Raw genomic sequence first — 22,832 nt, forward strand, 5'->3', positions numbered from 1 at the left:
ATTACAGATACTAGAAATGGAAGATCTGCAGAAAACTTCGTGCTCTATAGATGTTGGCCGAAGGAAAACAATGTTTTTCTGCTGATGAAACAAAAAACAAACGTTTGGAAAAGTTTCGATCTGATAGGGGCTGCAATTCACCAGCGCAAAATGGGAAAGGTGCAAATTGAGAATATTCCTTACCGAAACATAACGCAGATTGAAGATAATATGGTTTTGTTAGATACTGCTGTGCCAATTTCATGGATTCGGGCTTCGCACTTTTGCCCCGTGGTAATCGAACTTTTGTTCCACTAGTGGGTTAAAAGTGCGAATCGGCACTTGATCAGAAGAATGAAAAATTTATTTTGTATAACACTATTATTCCAGATGATTTATAGTTGAATGTGAAGACACTGCAGTTACTGCATCACTATAAAATATATTATGTTGTTGTCCTTCTTTATATCTCAAGAAAACTTATCGCACTTATGCCCCGCCCTACTCTATTATGCTGGTGGCAGGAGGGTGCGTGAATGCTCTCTAGAAAATAGTTCCTTGCTGGCGGTACGTGCCGGGAACCAACGGAGTATCGTAGAACGGATTTTAAGGATGATTTTAAAGCTTTAGGTTATTACCTAAATTGTTACGTAAAATTCGAAAAATTACCAAAATGGCGGCCATTTTTCCAAAAAAAGGGGTTTTTTTCATCAAAAATCGCAAATTGAAGCTCAAAAAAGTTGAAAAATTCAGATATCAAAAAACGGCTACGTAACAATTTAGATAATTCATTTGTACATGCTGAAGAAAAATTTCAGCCACATCGGTCCACTAGATTCTGAGATACACGTACCGCCAGCTAAAGAAACATGGTTTTGGTGAAAACCAAAGTTTCGTACAGCAATGGACTTCCCTTGAGGTGACTTCACAATATTTGCCGTAAGTTTTCAACGAGATCAGATAATGAAAATTCCTTTTGGCATGATATTTCTGAAGGTGTAAGCGTCTCGAAAATGCAAAAAAAAACAAAATTCGATTTTTCCGACTTTCCAGCCAGAGTGGGGTCCCCCCTTAATAAATCCATTTGTTAAATAGACTTTACTTCGTTTTCAAGTGATTGTTTATAAAATGGTTTTCAAAACCAATAAAAATACCAATTTAGTGGGTTATATTGAATAAAATTCACTCATAAAGTAACTTAATTTTCTCTCGCTCCATTACATATACGCGAATCGAAATTTCGGTGAAATGGTATTTGTATCATATAGGCCATAGAAAACTCTAAGCAAAGCGACGGCCATTAAAAAGAATTCAAAATGTTTTCTTCTGTGTTAAGACCATTCGTAAATTAAAAAATATTTGGAATTAAAGCACCTTGGATCTTCTTAAGCATAACTTTCTCAGGAGAAAAAACTGGACTGACTAAAAATGGTTTTTTAATATTATCCAAAATCCGAAATCGGTTGTAAATTAGATGAAATATTGTACATAGAATCTTATTAGACAAGAATAAACTGAATAATGAAACATTTTTACTACATTTTTCCCAAAGCCTCTCGTTTGATTTTGTTTCCCAAGCCTCTCGTTTTGATTTTGTAAAAAATATACACTTAGTATGAGATGGTATTTTCAAATTGTAAGCAACACCTGATACATTAATAACAAAGCCAAAGATATAAATTATTTTTGTTAGTACATGTCCTTAATTTTACCAATTCGTAAAATAATTTCTTTTATGTCTACCAACAATATGAAAAAAGGCTTTGGATTCATCAAACTGGCGAGATATGGCTCCTGGCGAAATATGGATTCCTATGGATATGGAAATTTTGGCAAAATGACGATCTGCATCTACTTTTATTAAAATGCATAGTATATTTTTATTACACTTTTACATTACATTTACATGGAGAGATGCGGGTACAAAAGAAATAGAATAAATTTGTGGAACCTGCTGCAGGATGAAAAAACTCGATAATTTTTAAAAGAATGTTAATGACTTGAAGCGAATAACTTGATCTTATTATAAACATTAAACCTAAACCGTCGCTTATAATTAAGCTGATTTAGAGGAAACTAAATGGATATTTTCTTTATAAGGCGTGTGGGCCATAAAAAATGGTTAAAAACTATTTAAAACCATTTCGAGCCAAATTTTTTTTGCAGTAAAACAACATATACTGGAGGTATGTTATGCTTCCCAATTTCGTCTATCGCTTTTTTAAAGACATTCGGTGAAAATGCAGCATGTAAGCGAACTCCAAATTGCCGTTTCAAGGCACGTGGAATTTTTCACAACTTTAATATTTCTAGAGACGGCAGTCAAAAAGGCAGAGACAAAACAACATCATACAGATGTAAACTTACTTTGTACAAATTGTCTATTACGATAATTATATATTTTACAAGTGCTGCAAGCCGCGCCATATTAAAATAAATTCTATCTAGAACTAAATAATAGATAAACGTCCCTTCTTTGAAACGGCATTGACTACAAATGGTTATGTTAACGAACAAATGCGTTAGAGCTGTCAAAAGTGCGATGCGCCGAAGTGTTGCAAGTAACCCCGGATGATGGTACCTATATTTTTCAATAAAAATCAGTTTGGTGGAAGGGTTAAAGTAAATTCATTTGCAATCGTTTTCAAGTGATTTTCAACAACAAAATACATATTAAATTTAAAATTAAATTCCTGCATGGCATCACATAGTAATAAGAATTAATATTAGAAAAAATGTAACAATCGAATTGTTTGCTAACTCCGCTAGTTCACTATTTTACATAAAACATTCCTTTTGACAACAGTGAGACACAGAGGCGTGGGTGACATTGAGACACCATGCAAAGTTCTTTGATTTTTTTTTGTGTTCAATTACAAATCAATCCATGGGGATTGATTGTAAATGAACTCTGAAATCTAAGTCAAAAGTCAGATGTTCAGGATTTGTCCTTTATATGAGTATAAATGTATATGTGAAAATAATCGGAATTTTCAATCATACCCAGCAATAATGTATGCTTTATAGACACAATAAACAGCACGACCTCTAAACTATTCTTTATTATCCAAAAATATGGTCTAAATTGATTTCAAATAGGTGTCTCAGGATGCAATACTCATTGTCCCACTCTTCCCACCTATTGGTGAACAGTGAGACAAAATTACACCTTCACATTGGTGATTATAACTAATTTAGCTTATAACCAACACGACTGAAACTTTTTTTTTAACAACTAGAAGGATTACCCTTCAAGTATATTGAAGAGCTCGTTGGTAGCTATCATGGAAATTTTTTTAAATTTTTGGAAAAAAATGTCTCACTGTAGACGTCTCTCCCCTATAAAGCTCGTAAAGATATAAAAAATAATTTTGTTTATATGGGTTGGTTGTGCTGCAGGTTGGGAAATCTAAATTTTTGAATGGCGAAAATGCATTTTACAGCGTTTTATCAATTTTTATGATTGAATTGTAGTTAAAGTTGAATTAAATAAAAGAAAATTATTTTCAAATTAAATTCTAGTAAATTTCAGGTTTCGTATTCTACTAAGACGCTCCCAAAAGTTTAGTTAAAGTTGTTTACAACATGTTTCATGCAATTTTATGCTTTATACTGAGAAGACGGTCATTTGAACATCACTGCCGGTCGCTCCTGTTTTGTCTAGTCTATTATTTTTGAAAGAAATGGATCTAAATTTAATGCTTGACGTTCAAAAAATACCGTATGTACAAATATAATTAATTTTGTTTTCGCGAATTTTTAGGACCCTCACGGAGATGACTATTTTTTTTCGAAAGCAACTGTTTTGTAATTTTTCTTTATAGATAATAGAAATACCTTTTCAATGATCCATAACATTCATAATTAAACCATTCTGATTAAGTTTTATGGGTCGAAAACAAAATAAGCACCAACCTATAGCAGGTTCTCCTACATATTTATTGTAAAGGTATGCAAAAATGAGGCATGCGCGTTCCAATGCAAACTGATGCTCTCTCTAGTGCACAATATTCCTAAAACAAAGTTGAAGCTTTCATTGAAAAAGCTTCTGAGAAATTTAAACCAAACAGGTATTTTGTCGCTACCTAACAGTGAGACTAGAAAACTGTTAACAGATTATCACTAGTCGCTTGTTGAGACAAATGTCAGCAAAAGGACACAACCGTGAAAAACATCCCCTAGCATAGCAAGAACGTCTCAGAGAGCATCGCAGTCATTGCACTTCGGAGCGAATAAGAAATCATCCATGTTTTTCATCCTTCCGTAAAACAGAAATCAATCAGGGTGTAAAAATTGTTGTAAAGTTGCAATGAAAACTGTTTGTGCGTGCTGTGCACTCTATTTGAACAAATCGATAACAGAATGAAAACTACGAATGTCGACGCATTAAGAAAAATATTAAACACCTTTCTCCGATTTTCCACAAGCATTTGGAAACAGTAAGAAATCTTGAGCCACTTGAAGGAAATTCCGGATTCAGTAATTGCTTATTCAGGTAAGTAAGCCATGGAAGAAGGATTTAATCCCTTATCTTTTACTCAGTAAAAAATAATAATAAACAAACCAGTGCCTTCTTCCGGACACGCTACTCAGTTTCAGTAGAATGCTTATTACTTAATTTCACTACAACTGAAGGAGGTTTACTGCTATGTCGATTCCAGTTTAACCTTGCAAGTTTCTTAACATGTGTGCTTGAAAGTGCGACTAAGCTGGATTTTGCTTTAGACCATTACTTTGCTAACTAAAATTTCTAAATTTTGCTCTATGGATCTCGAAAACTAGCGCTATTGTTGGTAAATATTGATAGATGCTTAAAAAACAAATTAATGAAAATAAAACATGTCAATAATTTTAGTCTTATCATATAGACCGTATTATTATAACTATACAAATATGCAAGAAAAATAATGAGTGAAATTATATCAAAGCATTTTGGAACATGATTACCCACGGGTGACTGGTCAGCCTAGTTTTCAAATTAAGGATATAAATTTGTAAAAATAGAAAAACGTTAACCTTAATTTAATTTTGATATGAATGTAATTTAAAGATATATGAGATTGGAACTAAATCATGTGAGATCTTAGTTTTTCGTTAATTTCATTAATAAACTAGTTCAAAAACACATGATCTAATAAAATTTATTGATTGAATTTATTAATGAATGTAATTTAAAGATATATGAGATTGGAACTAAATCATGTGAGATCTTAGTTTTTCGTTAATTTCATTAATAAACTAGTTCAAAAACACATGATCTAATAAAATTTATTGATTAATTTAAGTAAACGTATAGGATTTCCTCTTTAACACCTTTAGCTAAACTGGCGGTTTCCTTCACAGTAATAATATTTTTTCTATACCTGCACTGAAATCTAATCCACACAAGTTCCCCACCTAATACAGTGAATGCTATTCCGCAACCAATTACCATAAAAATATAGGAATATCGAAGTTCTGTTAGCCCAACAGAAGTGAATGCCGTGAAACTGTTTTCACATCTAGGTTTTTGAGCGATCCAAATCAAATTGAATCGTTTGATGATGCCTACTTCTCGTTGCCGAATTAACCTCTGTCGCAACAACTCGCGATATTTACTACCCTTTACTACCGGTATACTAAACGGCGGCAGCTTGATGGTCTCCAATTCATGGATTTTGCAGGTGTCTTGATCAGTAAAGGTTTCTTTTATGAGCTGATACGCGGCGTTTACTTCAACCTTAAATGAAAATTAACATAATTATGAATTAGATCAAAATTGTCTTATTGAATGGAGGATATGGTACACCAACTCAGACTACGTATCTTTCAATGAGCAATTAGTATTCATGCAGACATTGTCAGATGAATTAGCACAATCTATACCTATAAAGAAGGATTTCTGTCTGTCTGTCTGTCTGTCTGTCTGTCTGTCTGTCCTGTGTTCCTTATAGAATCAAAAACTACTGAACCAATCGGCGTGAAAATTTGCATGTAGAGGTTTTTGGGGCCAGGAAAGGTTTTAGTGATGGTTAGAGACCCCTCCCACCACTAAGAGGGGGGGCTCCCATACAAATGAAACACAAATTTCTGCATAACTCGAAAACTAATCAAGCAAATAGAACCAAATTTGGCATGTGGGTGTTTTCGGTGACAAGAATTTATTCTAGGGTAATTTGAGACCCCTCCCCTCTTTATAAGGGGAATTATAACTCCTCTCCCCTTTAAGAGGGGGGGGTTTCCATACAAATTTCCTCATAACTCGAGAACTAATCAAGCAAATGGAACCAAATTTGGCATGTGAAGGTTTTCGAGGGCAAGAAAATTTTCTATGTTGAATTAGGACCCCTCCTCACTTTAAGAGGGGGGCTCCTGTACAAATGAAATACCGATTTCCTCATAACTCGAGAACTAATCAAGCAAATGGAACCAAATTTGGCATGTGTGTGTTTTTGAAGACAAAATTTTTTTCTATGATGAATTGGGACCCCTCCCCACTTTAAGAGGGGGGGCTCCTATACAAACGAAATACAAATTTCCTTATAACTCGAGAGCTAATCCAGCAAATGGAACCAAATTTGGCATGTAGGTGTTTTTGGAGGCAAGAATGTTTTCTATGATGAATAAGAACCTCTCCCCACTTTAGGAGGGGGGGCTCCTATACAAATGAAATACAAATTTCCTCATAACTCGAGAACTAATCAAGCAAATAGAACCAAATTTGGCATGTGGGTGTTTTCGGTGACAAGAATTTATTCTATGGTAAATTGAGACCCCTCCCTCTTTATAAGGGGAATTGTAACTCCTCTCCCCTTTAAGAGGGGGGGCTTCCATACAAATTTCCTCATAACTCGAGAACTAATCAAGCAAATGGAACCAACTTTGGCATGTGAAGGTTTTCGAGGGCAAGAAAATTTTCTACGGTGAATTAGGACCCCTCCCCACTCTAAGAGGGGGGGCTCCTGTACAAATGAAATACAAATTTCCTCATAACTCGAGAACTAATCAAGCAAATAGAACAACATTTGGCATGTGGGTGTTTTTTTGGTGACAAGAATTTATTCTATGGTGAATTGAGACCCCTCCCCTCTTTATAAGAGGAATTATAACTCCTCTCCCCTTTAAGAGGGGGGGGCTTCCATACAAATTTCCTCATAACTCGAGAACTAATCAAGCAAATGCAACCAAATTTGGCATGTGAAGGTTTTCGAGAGCAAGAAAATTTTCTATGGTGAATTAGGACCCCTCCCCACTTTAAGAGGAGGGGCTCCTGTACAAATGAAATACAAGTTTCCTCATAACTCGAGAACTAATCAAGCGAATTGAACCAAATTTGGCATGTGTGTTTTTGGAGACAATTTTTTTTTCAATGATGAATTGGGACCCCTCCCCACTTTAGGAGGGGGGGTCCTATACAAACGAAATACAAATTTCCTCATAACTCGAGAACTAATCCAGCAAATGGAACCAAATTTGGCGTGTAGGTGTTTTTGGAGGCAAGAATTTTTTCTGTGATGAATTAGGACCTCTTCCCACATTAGGAGGGGGGCTCCAATACAAATGAAATACAAATTTCCCCATAACTCGAGAACTAATCAAGCAAATAGAACCAAATTCGGCATGTGGAGGTTTTTGGAGGCAAAAATATTTTCTACGGTGAATTAGGATCCTTCCACACTTCAAGAGGGGGGGCTTCTACACAAATGAAATACAAATTTCCTCATAATTCGAGAACTAATCAAGCAAATGGAACCATATTTGGCATGTGGGTGTTTTTGGAGGCAACCATTTTTCCCATTATGAATTAGGACTTCTTACCTTTTTAGGAGGGGGGGGGCTCCCATTCAAACGAAATACAAATTTGCTCATAACTTTAGAACTAATCAAGCAAATGGAACCAAATTTGGCATGTGAGAGTTTTAGATGGCAGAATTTTTTTTCTGTGGTGTATTACGACCCCTTTCCCTTTTAAGAGGGTGGGCTCCCATATAAATGAAATACAAATTTCCTTATAATTTGAGTACTAATCAAGCAAATGGAACCAAATTTAGCATGTAGGAGATTTTTGAGTCTTGAATTTATTTTATGATAGTTAGAGACCTCTCACCCCTGTGGTAGGGGGATATGGACTATCATACAAATAAATCAGAAATTTTTGCGAAACTCAAAAACTAATCCAACTCGAGAAATTCGAGACTCTTCCATAAAACATTAATCAATAACAAGACCACAAAAACTATCTATAGTAACACTAGATCATTCAGGACGAGCCGGTCGCGAGTGTTGCCGGTGACCCGCCGTCGGAAGCGCCGCCCACTGGGGGGCTTGCAAAACTCGAGAAGTGACAAAGATCATCCGAGATTCATGATTTATGTACAACACAGGTTAATTTGTGGCAATACGAAGTTTGTCGGGTCAGCTAGTAAATAAATAAATAAGAAGAGTTATGATCACGCAACAACATGCTCAATTTGCCGATTCTGGTCCGGAAGTCCGAAATTGTCCGGATGCAAAATTAAGCAGTTTAAGAAAAGTATGTAATTATCAAAGTTTTGAATGTGTGGAACTTGTAATTTGTAATTTATAAAGTGACGTACACTTCTTCTCCCTCCCGTATGAGTCTCCGGTTCCTTGAATCTGTTCATTAAAAAAAAAAGAAAAATGCTTGCCAGTTTCCCCATAATGAAACACTCCAAAACGAAAAATATCCTAAGAGTTAGAATATGGGTTTTCCGGCATTTCTATTGAATTCTCCGCCGTCATGGAAAATGTTTTGAAAAGCTTGTTAGGGTAGACGCACCATTAGTGGTGGTAGTACCAGTAGTGGTGGAAACTTGAATTATTCCATTATTTTTGCAGATATTGGTACAAGTTTTATAAGAATCGAACTACCAGCAACAGCATTATTTGATAAGTATCAAACTTGTATCAAAATCTGCAATAATAATGGAATAATTCAAGTTTCCACCACTACTGGTACTACCACCACTAATGGTGCGTTTACCCTACAACTGATATTTTTCCTGGATTGCTGAGAGAATTATATTGCATTTTCATATAAAGATTTGTCCTGCGATACTTGGTTTAAAAGTTATAAACTTTAAAAAAAGCGATGTCTGAGAAATTATCATTAACTCCATATCCAATGCACGTAAGCAAAATTTCATGAAATTCTGAGATAGGATAGTTTTGACAAAATCTAATCCAATGAGACTACAGTAGGTATCTTTCAGATGGGACAATAAGCTTGAAAATCGGTTACCTAACCCTACTAGCACGCTTGTTACAAAGTAGTTGTGGTAACCGAATTATAACTAATTTCAGTCGTGATCCGGTTGCTTCCGGCTTGGGAAGCCATTGCCGAGAAAATTCAGTCCTATAATTACATAACTTTTAAGGTGAGCTCTTTGAAATCAAATTATGAGTGATCAAAACGCCACAGCCAATGCTGAGAAGTGTCTGGTTTCAAGTGGGATAGACACTCAGATATTTGCTAATTTTCCAACATTAAGTCGATTAGCTGAATTTGTTGGGGAGCCCTTAAATATGCGGAATATTGAGCGAAATAATTGCAATTTCTTCACAATGATTTCAGTGTTAAAAGAAATTAGCTTTAATCCTTTAAAGCAAGTTCTAGTCATCGGTTCCACTGTGGCCAATTTTGATGTCAAAAGTGGTCCAGACTTTTCCGGACTTTCAACGGAATACCCGGTCCGGTCCGATTCCGGAACGCTTCGTTCCGGTTCCGGTCCGGTAAAAAATCGGACTTCAAAATTTCGTTACCCGGTCCGATGTCGACAACTAAACAAGAGCGTGCTGATTTTAAATGCAAAAAGCTTCGTTTTATATTTCCATTTATTTATTTATTTTTTTTTGTTAAATTATAGTCACTTTAACAGCTTGGGTCATTCGCGACTTCTGCGGGGTTGGGATTTGAAACCGGGTCCTCGGCGTGAGAGGCGTGAATGCAAACCACTACACCGGGACTGACCGCTTTACATTTCTTCTGCTGTTTAAAGGAATGATGAATCCACCGAAAACCCCTCATATTAATACCGTTGAGACATTGCAAAATTGATATATTGCAGGTTGCAGTGAAACTACTAAATGCACAGCAACTGCAGGGAAACAGCCAAAGATCTTGCAATCAGTGTTGCTACCTTAATAGAACCGTTGCATTACTTCATAATAGAGAATACTATCAGTCGTTTTTCTTCTTCAAACAATATCAATCAAATTGTTTCTGTGCTATTTTCTATTTTCAGAATATTTTCAACAAAAATTGTATGATAAAACCCAAAAACTTCACATGTTATATTGGAAGCCTGTTTGTTACATTAAAGCAATTTTTCATTCCACAGTTTTTCGAAACTTTAACAACACTGGATACGAGCGCAGCAGCTCTGACAGCTTTTAGTAAACAAACATACTGGCACCAAATTTTCGTAACGTGAATTTTTCTGCTGTTAAATTTAAGTCACTTTGCACTATTATGTTGAATTTTTTGCAGTTGTACATTTTCATGCAATTTGCAATAATAATAATAATTAATAAAATAAATATATTAGGGTAGACGCTCCATTAGTCGCGTAGCTAAGCACAATGTAATTTCTTTTTTCTTGTTTATTGAGGTATATACTTCAATTAATGCTTGTAGGATATAAATTTATCAAACACAAGGTATTTGTCACAAGGCAAGACAATTGCATTCGTTGTACGAGAAGCTTTATAAAGAAAAAAAATGAATTTTCCGATTCAATTATATTGTACCAATAGTTGCGCTAATGTTCCCTTAATTAAGTTTGGTGTTCCTTTAATTGTGTAATTCTGTATACATTGCTAGGTTACTCCTATAGTTGTGCGCTTCAACTGCGTCTATAGTTGTGTTAGATTTTAGAAAATCGGTATTTTAGCAAATAATACTTTAATTTTAAATGGTGTAGTCTAACTACCAATACTCCTAAGAACTTGTTTTATATAATGAACGTAATTGTTTTATTTAAAATGATACGGTTACGAAAATATGCATTAATAATGAATAGTAGCGCAACTATTGGTACTACCACAATTATTGGATCATCTACCCTAATACCTAAATTCTGCGAAAGTCTCAATGAAATCACCGGACATAAACAAATTTTTTGCTCCCTTTAAAAAGGGTTTACGTATTTCAAGACAATTGGGTGATAATTTAAGTATTTTTATAACGAATAGTAGTTAAGCTAAATAAATGTTTTCATGTTTCATTAAATCGCAAAAACAAGCCTGAAATAAGCTCAAAATCCAGATTGGAAGTAACTTCACAGAAAGCAGATATCTGGAACAGAGAAATATCTTCAATTTGCAGTATAAATGATTCGAACGAAAACCATTGTAGTTGTAGCTTGGCCTGAGTTTGGCCAAATTAATTTAACAAATTAGCAAGTGTTTAGATCTATGTGTTCCAGATAGTACCGCCAATCACATCAATTACGAAAACTAAAGAAAAACAATCAGCAAATTAAAATAGAAGAATCATCTAGGTACATATATATAGTAATTCTACTATTTACAGTGGTCAAAACAATTATTCTTGACTATCTTTAAAGACAATTTTGGAAAATTACACAAATGGGGTGCTCTAGCTTGCTCGTCTGCACTTTGTAAACGTATCTACTATCCTATATAAAAACTTTATTTGACCTATATCGAAAATCCCAGCATCATAGCGGCAGCGATTCGACACCAAGTGAAACTCAGTGCTGTGTACATGTTTGGTTGAGTAAACATACATGCATGAAATTGAGCCTAGTAACATATAGGGTAAGACTGTCCAGAACGCACCGGGGGGAGGGGGTAGAATGGCCCATGCTATTAATTGTTTAAAAACGCGGAAACTATTTGGTAAAATTATGAATGCGCATTTTATTTTGGTGTAAAACAAGCTAATTCATAATTGTGTAGAATGTAAAGGCATCAAACATAGCCACATCCAATAAAATCAAGCAATTATCCGCGATCTCATTCCATATGTAAAAAATCACGGTTTTCTCTTAAGCTTTTACCACTAGTCGGTATGGAAATTTCATAATAAATACAGTCTATCTAATTGATAAACTGTCATACTCGATGATTCATCACAAAAACGGTATTAACTAGGCATGTTTTTCACATATATTGCAAAAAACTTCAAAATACAAAACAGGGGCGGAAAGCAGAATGCATCACAGCGGGATCGAACAGTTATAAAATATTTTTAATTGGCAGTACATCTTTTGTTTCGGAGTAAAAGTAAGTAAGAGTAAGAGTAAAAATGTAGCAATATTTTGCATTGTATAGGACTTAGAATTTGCCTTAAACCTAATTGTACATTGTTTAACTTACACATCACACATCAGTTGGAGAAAAGTAGATGATTAAATTTTATTGCCAATTATGTTGAGATATGAACCCATTGTATCCCAGCAAACAAACGTATGTAACAAACGCTATAACGAACGCTTCCGCCATTTCGGCAGCATAGTTTTAGGAGTTTATACAACACGTGATTATATGTATTATATGCTGGTTGCGTTTAACGCCTAGCTGCGCAAACTTGGTGCGTTTTGTCCACGGGCTTTGGCGTTTTGCCTCACATAATGATTTTGACTCTTACTAAAAATCGTCAAAAATAACAAAAAATACTGGTTTTTGTTAGGAAATTTCACCAGGAGTAAGTGTAAAAAAGATCCCAAAGTCTTCTAGAAGTTGAAAAACGTGGAACAATTACGCCGTTGCTTTGCAAAATGATGTTTTGCTTAAGCGGTGCATTCTGGACCACTTTACCCTAGCTACTACAGAAGGTACCTACCTCATTCGTTAGTTTGATGCGTGACAATACACGCGGGTGTAACTAGTTGATAAATACGAACCTGGAAGGCATAAAGTTCATCCTTGACACGTCTCATCCCAACGTCGGCCTCGGTAAAAGCTCTCTTGCCTTGGGGTCTGATCTTTTTTCGGAAAAGTGCTTGCACAGCTGGGTCTTTGCTTTCGTTATAATAAACCCAACCGTAAACTGTATCCATGGCACCTGCCTTTAGCGGGGATACAGCTAGATCTGCAACAGAGTTTATTGCACGGCTTGGACTTTGCAGAAGCGCCACGATACTGGCAGAGTAAGATGTAAAAATAAAAAAACTAGCAAGTTTAGCAAAAAAGAAAAGTAATTTTGCCGCGTTAAAATGGGGTAGTAGATCATAACCTTGTTGACACATCGTTCCAATGATGAATGTCAAGGACTCCAGTGGAGTGAAAGGTTCCGTTTTAGTGATAGCTCTAAAAACCATAAGAGCAAACCAATATATTATAACAAAGCCGAAACAACACAACCATACTCCAGCACTGAATGGTAATTCGAAAATATTAGATACAACAGACAAAGGAGGTTGCTTAAAAATTATACTCGATTGGATGATAAGCGTAACGATTGTGTAATCAACGACTTCCATTCTTTCCGATCTCATCAACACCCCAAGACAGCCTAGTTCAATGACCTTCTGTTGAAATTTTCCCATGACTCCACTGAAGGTTTCATTAGTTTTCCATCCCACTTTGTCGACTTGGATGAGATTGAGTGTAAAATTTAAATCGTACATTAATGCCTTTATCATTGGATAGTTGGCCTTCGCGAAAAGGTCGTGAATAGCATCGGTGCGATCTTCCATTCCCAGATAGAATTCTGGCGCTGTAATCTGAAAAAAAAAAACATGGATTAGTAAATCATTTTCTTCTGTATTTATCGCTGCGAATTTTTGAAAAAATGCCAATTTTGACTTTCTTCCTTGGCACTATTAGTATTAGTATAGAAGGATTCTTTAAATTAAATTCTACTACTATAAAAAATAAGATATTTCGCAAAAACAAGAATCTTTCAAGCACTGAGCCAGATTGCAAATATTTTTATCAACGAGATATTACCGAAAGATTTTGTGTTTTACAGTAACAGAATTCAATCATTTTTTCTTATTTGCTCATGTTAAATTCGCACTTAATTTAAAAACACTTTACATGTTTTTGCAAATCTGGACTATAGTTACTATATATATAGTTCGGCGGATAGAAAACCAGGCGAATTGGCATCCCTGATTTATGAAATTAAATTTGAAATTATAGTGAAATGTGCAGGTTCTTACGAAAAATAATCACTGGCGGGCGTTGAAAATGACTAGTTCTATGAAAATAAAGTGTATTTTTTTAACATTACTCCTGCATTTTGGATTTTGAAAAGCTTTTGGCTCCGCTTTTGACGTTTATTTGGCTCCCGATTTTCTATCCGCCGAACTATATATATAGTAACTATAATCTGGACTATCAGTTTATGTATTGTTTCATACCGTTTTATTTTTTATTCGAAACTGAAGAAGCAACACGTAACTTGTATCTAAACTTTCCTTTCTTTCCTAAATGAGCGGTGAAATTAGAATTCTCAGCAAAAATTTGTTTGTTGACTCATACAGTGGACAATTTTGTAAAAAAAAGTATGCACTAAATAGCAAATGAAGCCCTTGGTAATGAGGTGCCCAATTTCCATTTCTATTTACCGCGGTTCCTGCTGGCATTGCAAATCCCTGCAGATTACGTCTCTCCTTTGCATGTTTATCCAAACCCAGAAGAGCTCGTTGCATGTTAGACGGAATCACCAGATCCTGATTATTGATGAAGATTTGCTTGAAAATCACATTTGCGTTCCAATGTGGCTTATGAACGTCAAACAAAATCCAACGATTACTAATCGTTATACCAATAACAACCTGACTCGTGGGCAATACATCAACAAATCGAAAACAGTTGCTGTAGTTTTGTTTTGTTAATGGCGGTAAGGCTTCGGCGGAATTTTCTTGATAACCAATGTTGTCCTGAGCTTCATCCAAAAATAACCAGTAAATATTGGTGCGCATGAATAAGTTCAAGTTTTTCTACAACGTTCAAATAACTCATTCGAAATATTGTTTTCATTTAAATATACTAACATGTTCAATCAATGACGAAAACATTTGCTCACATCTAGTATCAATGACCACTCCACTATTACCCCTACTTGAAACGTTAAATTTTTCGATGGTAGATTGGGCTTGCACGTAAAATCCATGTTCCAATAAAATCTTCAGCAATCGGTAATTTTGTTCCATCTGAAAACAGCTAATCGCTGCAATAGAGCTAACTTGTCTTGCTTTGAAATAAGTAACGGCAATTTCACTTAGATCGAGCTCATTCCAACAAGTTGATAACCCAATTGACAAGAAAAACACGATTAAATTCAATTTTTCAAACCGCATTACGCTTTCCTTCATTTACTGCTTGACTTTACAACTGAATATTCAATTTGAACCATTGTGAAGACCAGCTGACTTTTATACTGTATCCACTTTCATTGTTTCCGTGATCTCATTTTATATTAATCATGGATGAAAAATAATTTAATTGAGTTGTTGATGAAATGTTCTGTACCTATAAGTTGCATAATTGGAGTTGTAATTGCACCTTCTAATACTGAAAGGAATTATAAATTATCCTGAATCTACAGACGAAGAAGGAAACTAAATTGTGATATATATATAGGGTACGGGACTGCTTTGGCCTATGCACCTGTTCTTGGCCTATTGAACATAAATTTTGATATTCTGGGGGCTAAGTTTAGTCGTTTACAATTTTTAATTTGTGTTCAGACGATTATCAAGGTACTGGAAGCCACAGATCAACATTTTAAAGTGTCGTGTACAACCTGGTGAATGCACGTATGGGATTTAGTATAAAATACGGTAGAAAATAATCTTTGAAAGTTAGCCTGCGCTAGATGGACCAAGTATAGGATAGGATTCCCTATATACCTTCCCGGTCACGATAAAAACAAATTAATACCAATTTTAGTAATTAAGTAGAATGTATAGGATAGTTGATCCAATAGTTGTGGTAGCACCTATAGTTGCGCCAATATACATTATAATTAATATTTTCGTCACCATAACATTTTAAATAAAATAATTACGTTCATTAATACAGTAGACTCTCGGAAAAGTTAATCGATTGGGGAATAGGTCGATTAACCCTTTATAAGGCCGTGGCAATTATTTTGCCACCAACGAAAAATATTTGTTTTGCGTTTATAATGACATCAATATAATTATAGAAGCAAAATAAAAAATGTTTGTTGGTGGCAATATAGTTGCCACTGCCTTATAAAGGGTTAACTTTTCCGAACTATTAACTTTTCTGAGTAGTCCTAAAAGTCATTGAAAATGATGAATACAAAAGCTAAAAATGCATTCCGGGATATAGGATACATATTTTTATGTACCTGGAAGTGTAATGGAAAGAAATATGTAGCAATATCTTTATGAAATTATAGTTTCATAGTTTTTTATAAAATAATACCTTTCACTAAGTTTGAAACAGTCGGTTACACTAGCTTACTTTTGTTTTTTCGTAGTCTACGTTTTGATTAAAAATAAGCGTTCGCGCTAATTTTTAGTTCCTTGCTGTTCCTTCTTTTGCATTTAAAATTCAATCTGAGTTTGCGCTTTTCCAGTATATTTCCAAAAATCCTGAACTAACTATATGCCCGTATTGAACTATTGTTGCAACTGTCCGATACAAGAGTTTAATTTAATCCCAGTTATGATGCGACTCTGTATGAAACTGTGGAAAGGTGACAATAAGCCGAAAAATGAGAAATAAAGATAGAAGGTAAACACACGTGTGTGAAGAAACGCTTGGACAACCAATAAATTCAAACTCTCAGAAAAGTTAAGGCAAAAATTAACTTTTTAGAGCGTTGCATGAGAGCTGATATACGCTTAACTTTTCTGAACAATTAACTTTTCAGAGAGTTAACTTTTCTGAGAGTCTACTGTATAATACAAGTTCTTGGGAGTATTGGTAGTTAGACTACACCAAATTGAAGCATTATTTGATAAAATACCGATTTTCTAAAAACTAGCACTACTATAGGCACAGCCGGAAGGCAGTCATTTCTATAGAACCGCTTCTCAGTTCTTTCCACCAAGCAACCTAACAACGTAAACGAACTAACACAAAGAAACGCCAAAATCAACTAAAGAAACATAAGTGATTGTATCAATATCTAATGGAATCAAAAAATTAATTTCTTTTACAAAGTTCCTCCTACAATGAATGCAATTGTCTTGCCTTGCTTCAAATACATTCTGTTTGATAAATCTATATCCCATAAACCATAATTAAAGCATATACCCCAATGAACAAGTGACAGGAAATTAGATTGTTCTTAGCTGCGCGACTAATGGAGCATCTACCCTGTATTAGAATCTGTTTATTACATTGTTTTACTTTGCTAATAGCATATATAATTTTCGGATAGTTAACTTTCATGATTTTGGTGATTGCAGTGAATATTTATAAACACACTTATTAGGATTCTAATTAATACTTTACGCTATCCAGGCACCCCGTGCGGGTTGGAACACAATTCACTTAGACATCTGAATTATTTATACATACGAGTGACAGCAAATAAATAAACAAATTTAATTCTGGAAGTTTTTGAAATATTCTGGGGTAGTAACACTCCTTACGTCAGACGACTGGAGTTTAATTTTCTGCTAAAAACAAAACCTATCGATGGCTAAAAAAAACCATCGTCCTACACATTTTGCTTACACACTAGCACCCTCTGTTATGCATGTTGCGGAATAGCTTGCATTTGCAGGGTTTTATGCTGTAGGGTTTTTACATTTGTATTTACACGGAAAACTTTAAGCAACACTCGCGCGCCGCGGTGTGGCCATGTTGCGAAATATGCTTTTTTGAAAAATGAGTGGTTTTTGATTGGACGATGGAATTAACGCGAGTGTCTCGTCTGTTTGTCTTTGGCTATAGTGTTTATAGTGTAAATTTAATAAAACAAGCCATCAAATCATCAAAGCGATACATTATAAATCAATTGACAGAAGTATAAAGAAGCAGCATGAAAACATGTATATTTCAAAAATCATCACAAAATTTCACTGTACCATAAATCTCGGAGAATTTTTGAACCCAGGTGCTCGGCGTGAGACACAGTTTAAGCCCTGCTAAGCTACCCCCCTGCAAAGCTACCCCCCCTGCTAAGCTACCCCCCCTGCTAAGCTACCCCCCTGTTAAGCTACCCCCTGTTAAGCTGCCCCCTGTTAATCTACCCCCTCTATTAAGCTACCCCTCTGTTAAGCTACCCCCTGTTAAGCTACCCCCTGTTAAGCTACCCCCTGTTAAGTTGCCCCCCTTGTTAAGCTGCCTCCCTTGTTAAGCTGCCTCCCTTGTTAAGCTACCCCCCCCCCCTGTTAAGCTACCGCCCTGTTAAGCTAACACCCCTCCCCCCTCCCCTGTTAAGCTTAACTTTTGCGAGAGTCCAAAAGCAAAGCCTAGGTGCTACATTCCGTTATCGAAACTTGACCTTCTGTTTTTATACGACAGACTTCGCAGCCAGCTGTTAGAGTACAGGACAATTGCAGGGCCAGTTGCTAGGATCCTATTGACTCTAACAACCTCTCCCAGTCGGGATTCGAACATATGACCACTGGTTTATTAGGCCAGCATCATACCTCGAGGCCAACTGGGAGACACGAGAGTCCACTGTATATCTATCTATCTATGTCTATCTAGTCTATACCTATAAAGAAGGATTTCTGTCTGTCTGTCTGTCCGTATGTTCCTTATAGAATCGAAAACTACTGAACCAATCGGCATGAAAATATGCATGTAGAGGTTTTTTGGGGCCAGGAAAGGTTTTAGTGATGGTTAGAAACCCCTCCCACCACTAAGAGGGGGGGCTCCCATACAAATGAAACACAAATTTCAGCATAACTCGACAACTACTCAAGCAAATAGAACAAAATTTGACATGTGGGTGTTTTCGGTGACAAGAATTTATTCTATGGTAAATTGAGACACCTCCCGTCTTTATAAGGGGAATTATAACTCCTCTCCTCTTTAAAAGGGGGGGGGTGGGCTTCCATACAAATTTCCACATAACTCGAGAACTAATCAAACAAATGAAATCAAATTTGGCATGTGAAGGTTTTCGAGGGCAAGAATATTTTCTATAGTAAATTAGGACCCCTCCCCATTTAGGAGGGGGGGGGGGCTCCTGTACCAAAGAAACACAATTTTCCTCATAACTCTATACGCCCACCGCGATTTCTCAGTTGTCCATGAACCAATAAATTTGAATTTTGGTATATTGCTAGCGCCTAGTATAAGCTAGTCAAATACCAAATATCAACATTATTTCTTTATGGACAAACGAGAAATCGCGGTGGGTGTACAACACCACTAACCGCCTTTCTCGGGATTTATTACTAAAACTGCTTTTGGAATTGATACGATATCTTCAGTAATGTTGTACAGTATTATAATTCGCATCTTTTAAAAAAGTTATACACTGTAAACAACTATTTTTGGTGAAAATAAAAAAAACAAGAAATTTTCAAAATACTATAACTTATTTGCCCTTAACTCATGAAACTTTCAGGAATAATAGAGCTTGCTAGTTTGAGGTTGTGTTGGTGGTTTGTTTTTCCCCAGTTTGAAAAACGTCCTGGAAAAATCAACAGCAGCAGCTACAAATCGCGTGTACGTATACGCGGCATAGTGTGCGTATGCACTATGGTCGAAAAAGCCAAAATTCCAGACAAAAATCAATATCTCAAAAACCATTGGCTCTACATATTTCATGTGTTCAGAAGATTTTGTTTAGAAAAAAAGACCTATCTTTTGGTATAATTAGTCATTAGGGTGGTCCACTTTTACTCGTTTTAAAAACTTATAACTTTTTTGTCTTGCGATATAGAGCAATACTTTCTACTATAAAGTTGTAAATAATTTATTTTGCAGAAACTTTGCTGAAGAAACCAAATTTGTATCTCATCTGTGTATCACAATACAACGAATTTTCTAGTTTAAGTCAGGGTGGATCTTGAAAAAGCAGTTTTTTTGCTCTAACTTTTTTATTTGAAAACCAATCGGAAAACTTTTTTCGGATGACTTTTAGAACGTAAAATGATGCATTTTTTAAAACTTCTAGATAGTTGCTATCTATTGTCTGAAGGAAGATATAGAAGTTTTCGATTCAAAATATAGTTTTCCACGGCGTCTCACACTTCCGTTGGCACATATTTTCGAAAACGGAATGAATGGTCTAAAAGTACGTACCTGGATCTACAAAATTCATGTAATGACATTTTTCCACACTTCTCCTGTTCTGAGAAAAACGCATTTGAAAAGTTAGTATTTTTCCATACTCAGCCCGCTGTGGTCCAACGGTTCACCAATATCTACGATCCGCAGGGCCTGGGGAAAAGTTGGGTTCGAATTCTGTTATAATTGACTCCCATTATAGCTTGTTTTGTTCCATGGACCCGTAAACGTTGCTTCAAGGGCCATCCCTTGCCTGCTTTTTCGTTCTGGAGACACTATAAACACGTTTGTTTCATTACTTTCTTCTCCCGTTCCCTCCATCTATTGTAAAAAAAACTACCGTTATAAATATCGCAGGTAAATTAGAAAACGATGCTTTAAAACCTTTTTATTAAAAAATAATATTGGGGGTACTTTTAAAGGAATGGACAAACGCGAATTGATTTCTTTGTGAAAAAATACGCAAGGAAACTCCGTCGAAAAAATCCGAAAAGTATGTGATAAAGTTTTCAAAGCAAACAGGGTCGTAAAGGACATGCCGGTAGAATCGAAAAAAAATTGTTCAATTGTAAGGGATACATGCATTTTTCTTCATTTTTCTTTCAGTTTTCAAATTGGTTTTCAAATAAAAAAGTTAGAGCAAAAAAACTGATTTTTCAAGATCCACCCTGACTTAAACTTGAAAATTCGTTGTACTGTGATACACAGATGAGATACAAATTTGGTTTCTTCAGCAAAGTTTCTGCAAAATAAATTATTTACAACTTTGTAGTAGAAAGTATTGCTCTATATCGCAAGACAAAAAAGTTAAAATTTTTATATCGAGTAAAAGTGGACCACCCTAATGACTAATTATACCAAAAGATAGGTCTTTTTTTCTAAACAAAATCTTCTGAATACATGAAATATGTAGAGCCAATGGTTTTCGAGATATTGATTTTTGTCTGGAATTTTGGCTTTTTCGACCATAGTGGTATGGTAGCTGTCAGCAATCTCAATAGTGTATATTGTTAACTTTAACATGTTAAAAAAGAAAAATTTTAAAAAATGCGCTTTTTAGATATTTAACTTTTTAGTTTTATTTTCTTTTTTTACCAACAAACAAAATTTTTTTTGTTACAGTGCACATTTTTTTTAGAAGGGCAAATTTATTATCTACAACTTTGCTGAAGACATTATTTCGATTAAACAAACCGTTTTTCCATATAAAATATTTAATTCATTATACCATATTTGGTAAGGCCCTTTTGAAAAAGCAGTCGAGATCTTAAAAAATAATTGATATGATAAAATGATAGCTTTTTTTGAAGAGAACATCTATGCAAAGTCTCAGCTAAATCAAAAATGACAAATTAAAATCGATTTGCGAAACTCCGTGGAATCGCTCCAGAAGGCCTCGACCGTTCTCTACCAAACTACCAAACAGCACTGGGGGGCTGACAAACGTGAAGTGATCCCTATCAAGAAAGGGAAATCCAAATAAGTGAAACGGGTTGCGTTTCTCTTTTATTTAGACCGATTGTTAAGAAAGTGGTTGGGAGACATGAGGGGGAGTGTAACCGAGAAAAGATGTTTGAAACAAGACTCTGTTTCTCCACCGTTATAAGGATTTTCAGAGAGCAAACAGATGCATAATTGGCTACGTGACAGAAAGGGATGCTGATTGGGAGGAACCTAACAGGGAGGAGTACGAGGATCACTAGGATGTTTCTACATCAAGCTTGCGCACATATTCTTTGACATAAAAGAATCAGCGGAGCGGGGTTGATAAAAGGGGATTCGGTGATCGTCATCATTTATCATCATTTATTGTTACCAACAGGCAAAGCTTGCCCTAATGGCCATTATTAACTAATACAAAAAACGTCGAAACATACACACAAATCTTGAACGTAATAGTTGTTGAGACAAATTAAAATCGAACACTGATGAAACTCGGTTGAACGACCTCTGCAGACCAGTGATGACACTGTTGGCGCTGTACTTGGTGCGACGAAAAGGTAGATTTAGTAGGGGTAGCCTCCGCAGTACTCTCGTTGGTGCATTCAGGTTAATTTGAGGAAGGATGGTAGGGAAGTATGGTCGATGTTGGATGCAAGGTGTCCGAGACAACCATGGCGCGTGCTGTTTCTCGGCGAAGTTAGAGAGTACGATACGAATGAGCTGGCAACGATCCTCGTATCGCGTGTTTCTCATTGGTTGACGCCATGGAAGCCTTCGAAGAGCGTAGCATACGAACCGACGCTGGATACTTTCGATGCGGTAGATTGCATTGTTGTAGTGAGGGACCCATACTACAGAGCAGTATTCTAGAGAGGCTCGAACTAGTGACCCGTGGAGCGCCACCAAACATTCTATACTGTTAAAGTCACGTGCCATTCGCATAATCAGGCCTAGTTGTCTAGAGGCCTTGGCAACAATGAAAGAAATGTGTTGCTTAAAAGTAAGCTTTACATCAAGTAACACACCGAGATCCTTTACTTGTTCCACGCGCTGAATTGGAATCCCATTTAGTGTATACTGGAAGTGAAGCGGGGGATTTTTCCTCGAAAATGTCATGAGGGAACATTTGGTTGGGTTTAGCAGCATTCGATTAATCTCGCACCAACTAGCAAAGGTATTAAGCTCATTGGCGGAACTAGCGCCCATTTCTAGGGGGGGCTATAGCCTCCGGCATTTTTACGACCATTTTATTTCCTTGGCAT

The 22,832-nt window shown here is 35.8% G+C and overlaps 2 protein-coding genes across 2 annotated transcripts in view; one reads left to right on the forward strand and one right to left on the reverse strand.

Moving 5' to 3' along the window:
- The first annotated feature begins 4,358 nt into the window (after window positions 1–4,358).
- The window catches only part of LOC128738300 (uncharacterized), a 40,549-nt gene continuing 22,075 nt past the window's right edge, over window positions 4,359–22,832 (forward strand). The window contains exon 1 of the mRNA XM_053833336.1: window positions 4,359–4,474. The gene's annotated coding sequence lies outside the window, so the exon portion shown is untranslated. The remainder of the gene's footprint in view (window positions 4,475–22,832) is intronic.
- LOC128736032 (glutamate receptor ionotropic, kainate 2-like) lies at window positions 5,255–22,776 on the reverse strand. The gene is made up of 4 exons (XM_053830517.1): window positions 22,159–22,776; window positions 14,520–14,894; window positions 12,849–13,670; window positions 5,255–5,698 (listed from the first exon to the last, which is right to left on the reverse strand). The coding sequence occupies exons 1-4, from the start codon at window positions 22,774–22,776 to the stop codon at window positions 5,255–5,257; spliced, it is 2,259 nt and encodes a 752-aa protein (XP_053686492.1).

The sequence above is a fragment of the Sabethes cyaneus genome, chromosome 2 (genome assembly GCF_943734655.1).
Source record: "Sabethes cyaneus chromosome 2, idSabCyanKW18_F2, whole genome shotgun sequence".
NCBI classification, from domain to species: domain Eukaryota; kingdom Metazoa; phylum Arthropoda; class Insecta; order Diptera; family Culicidae; genus Sabethes; species Sabethes cyaneus.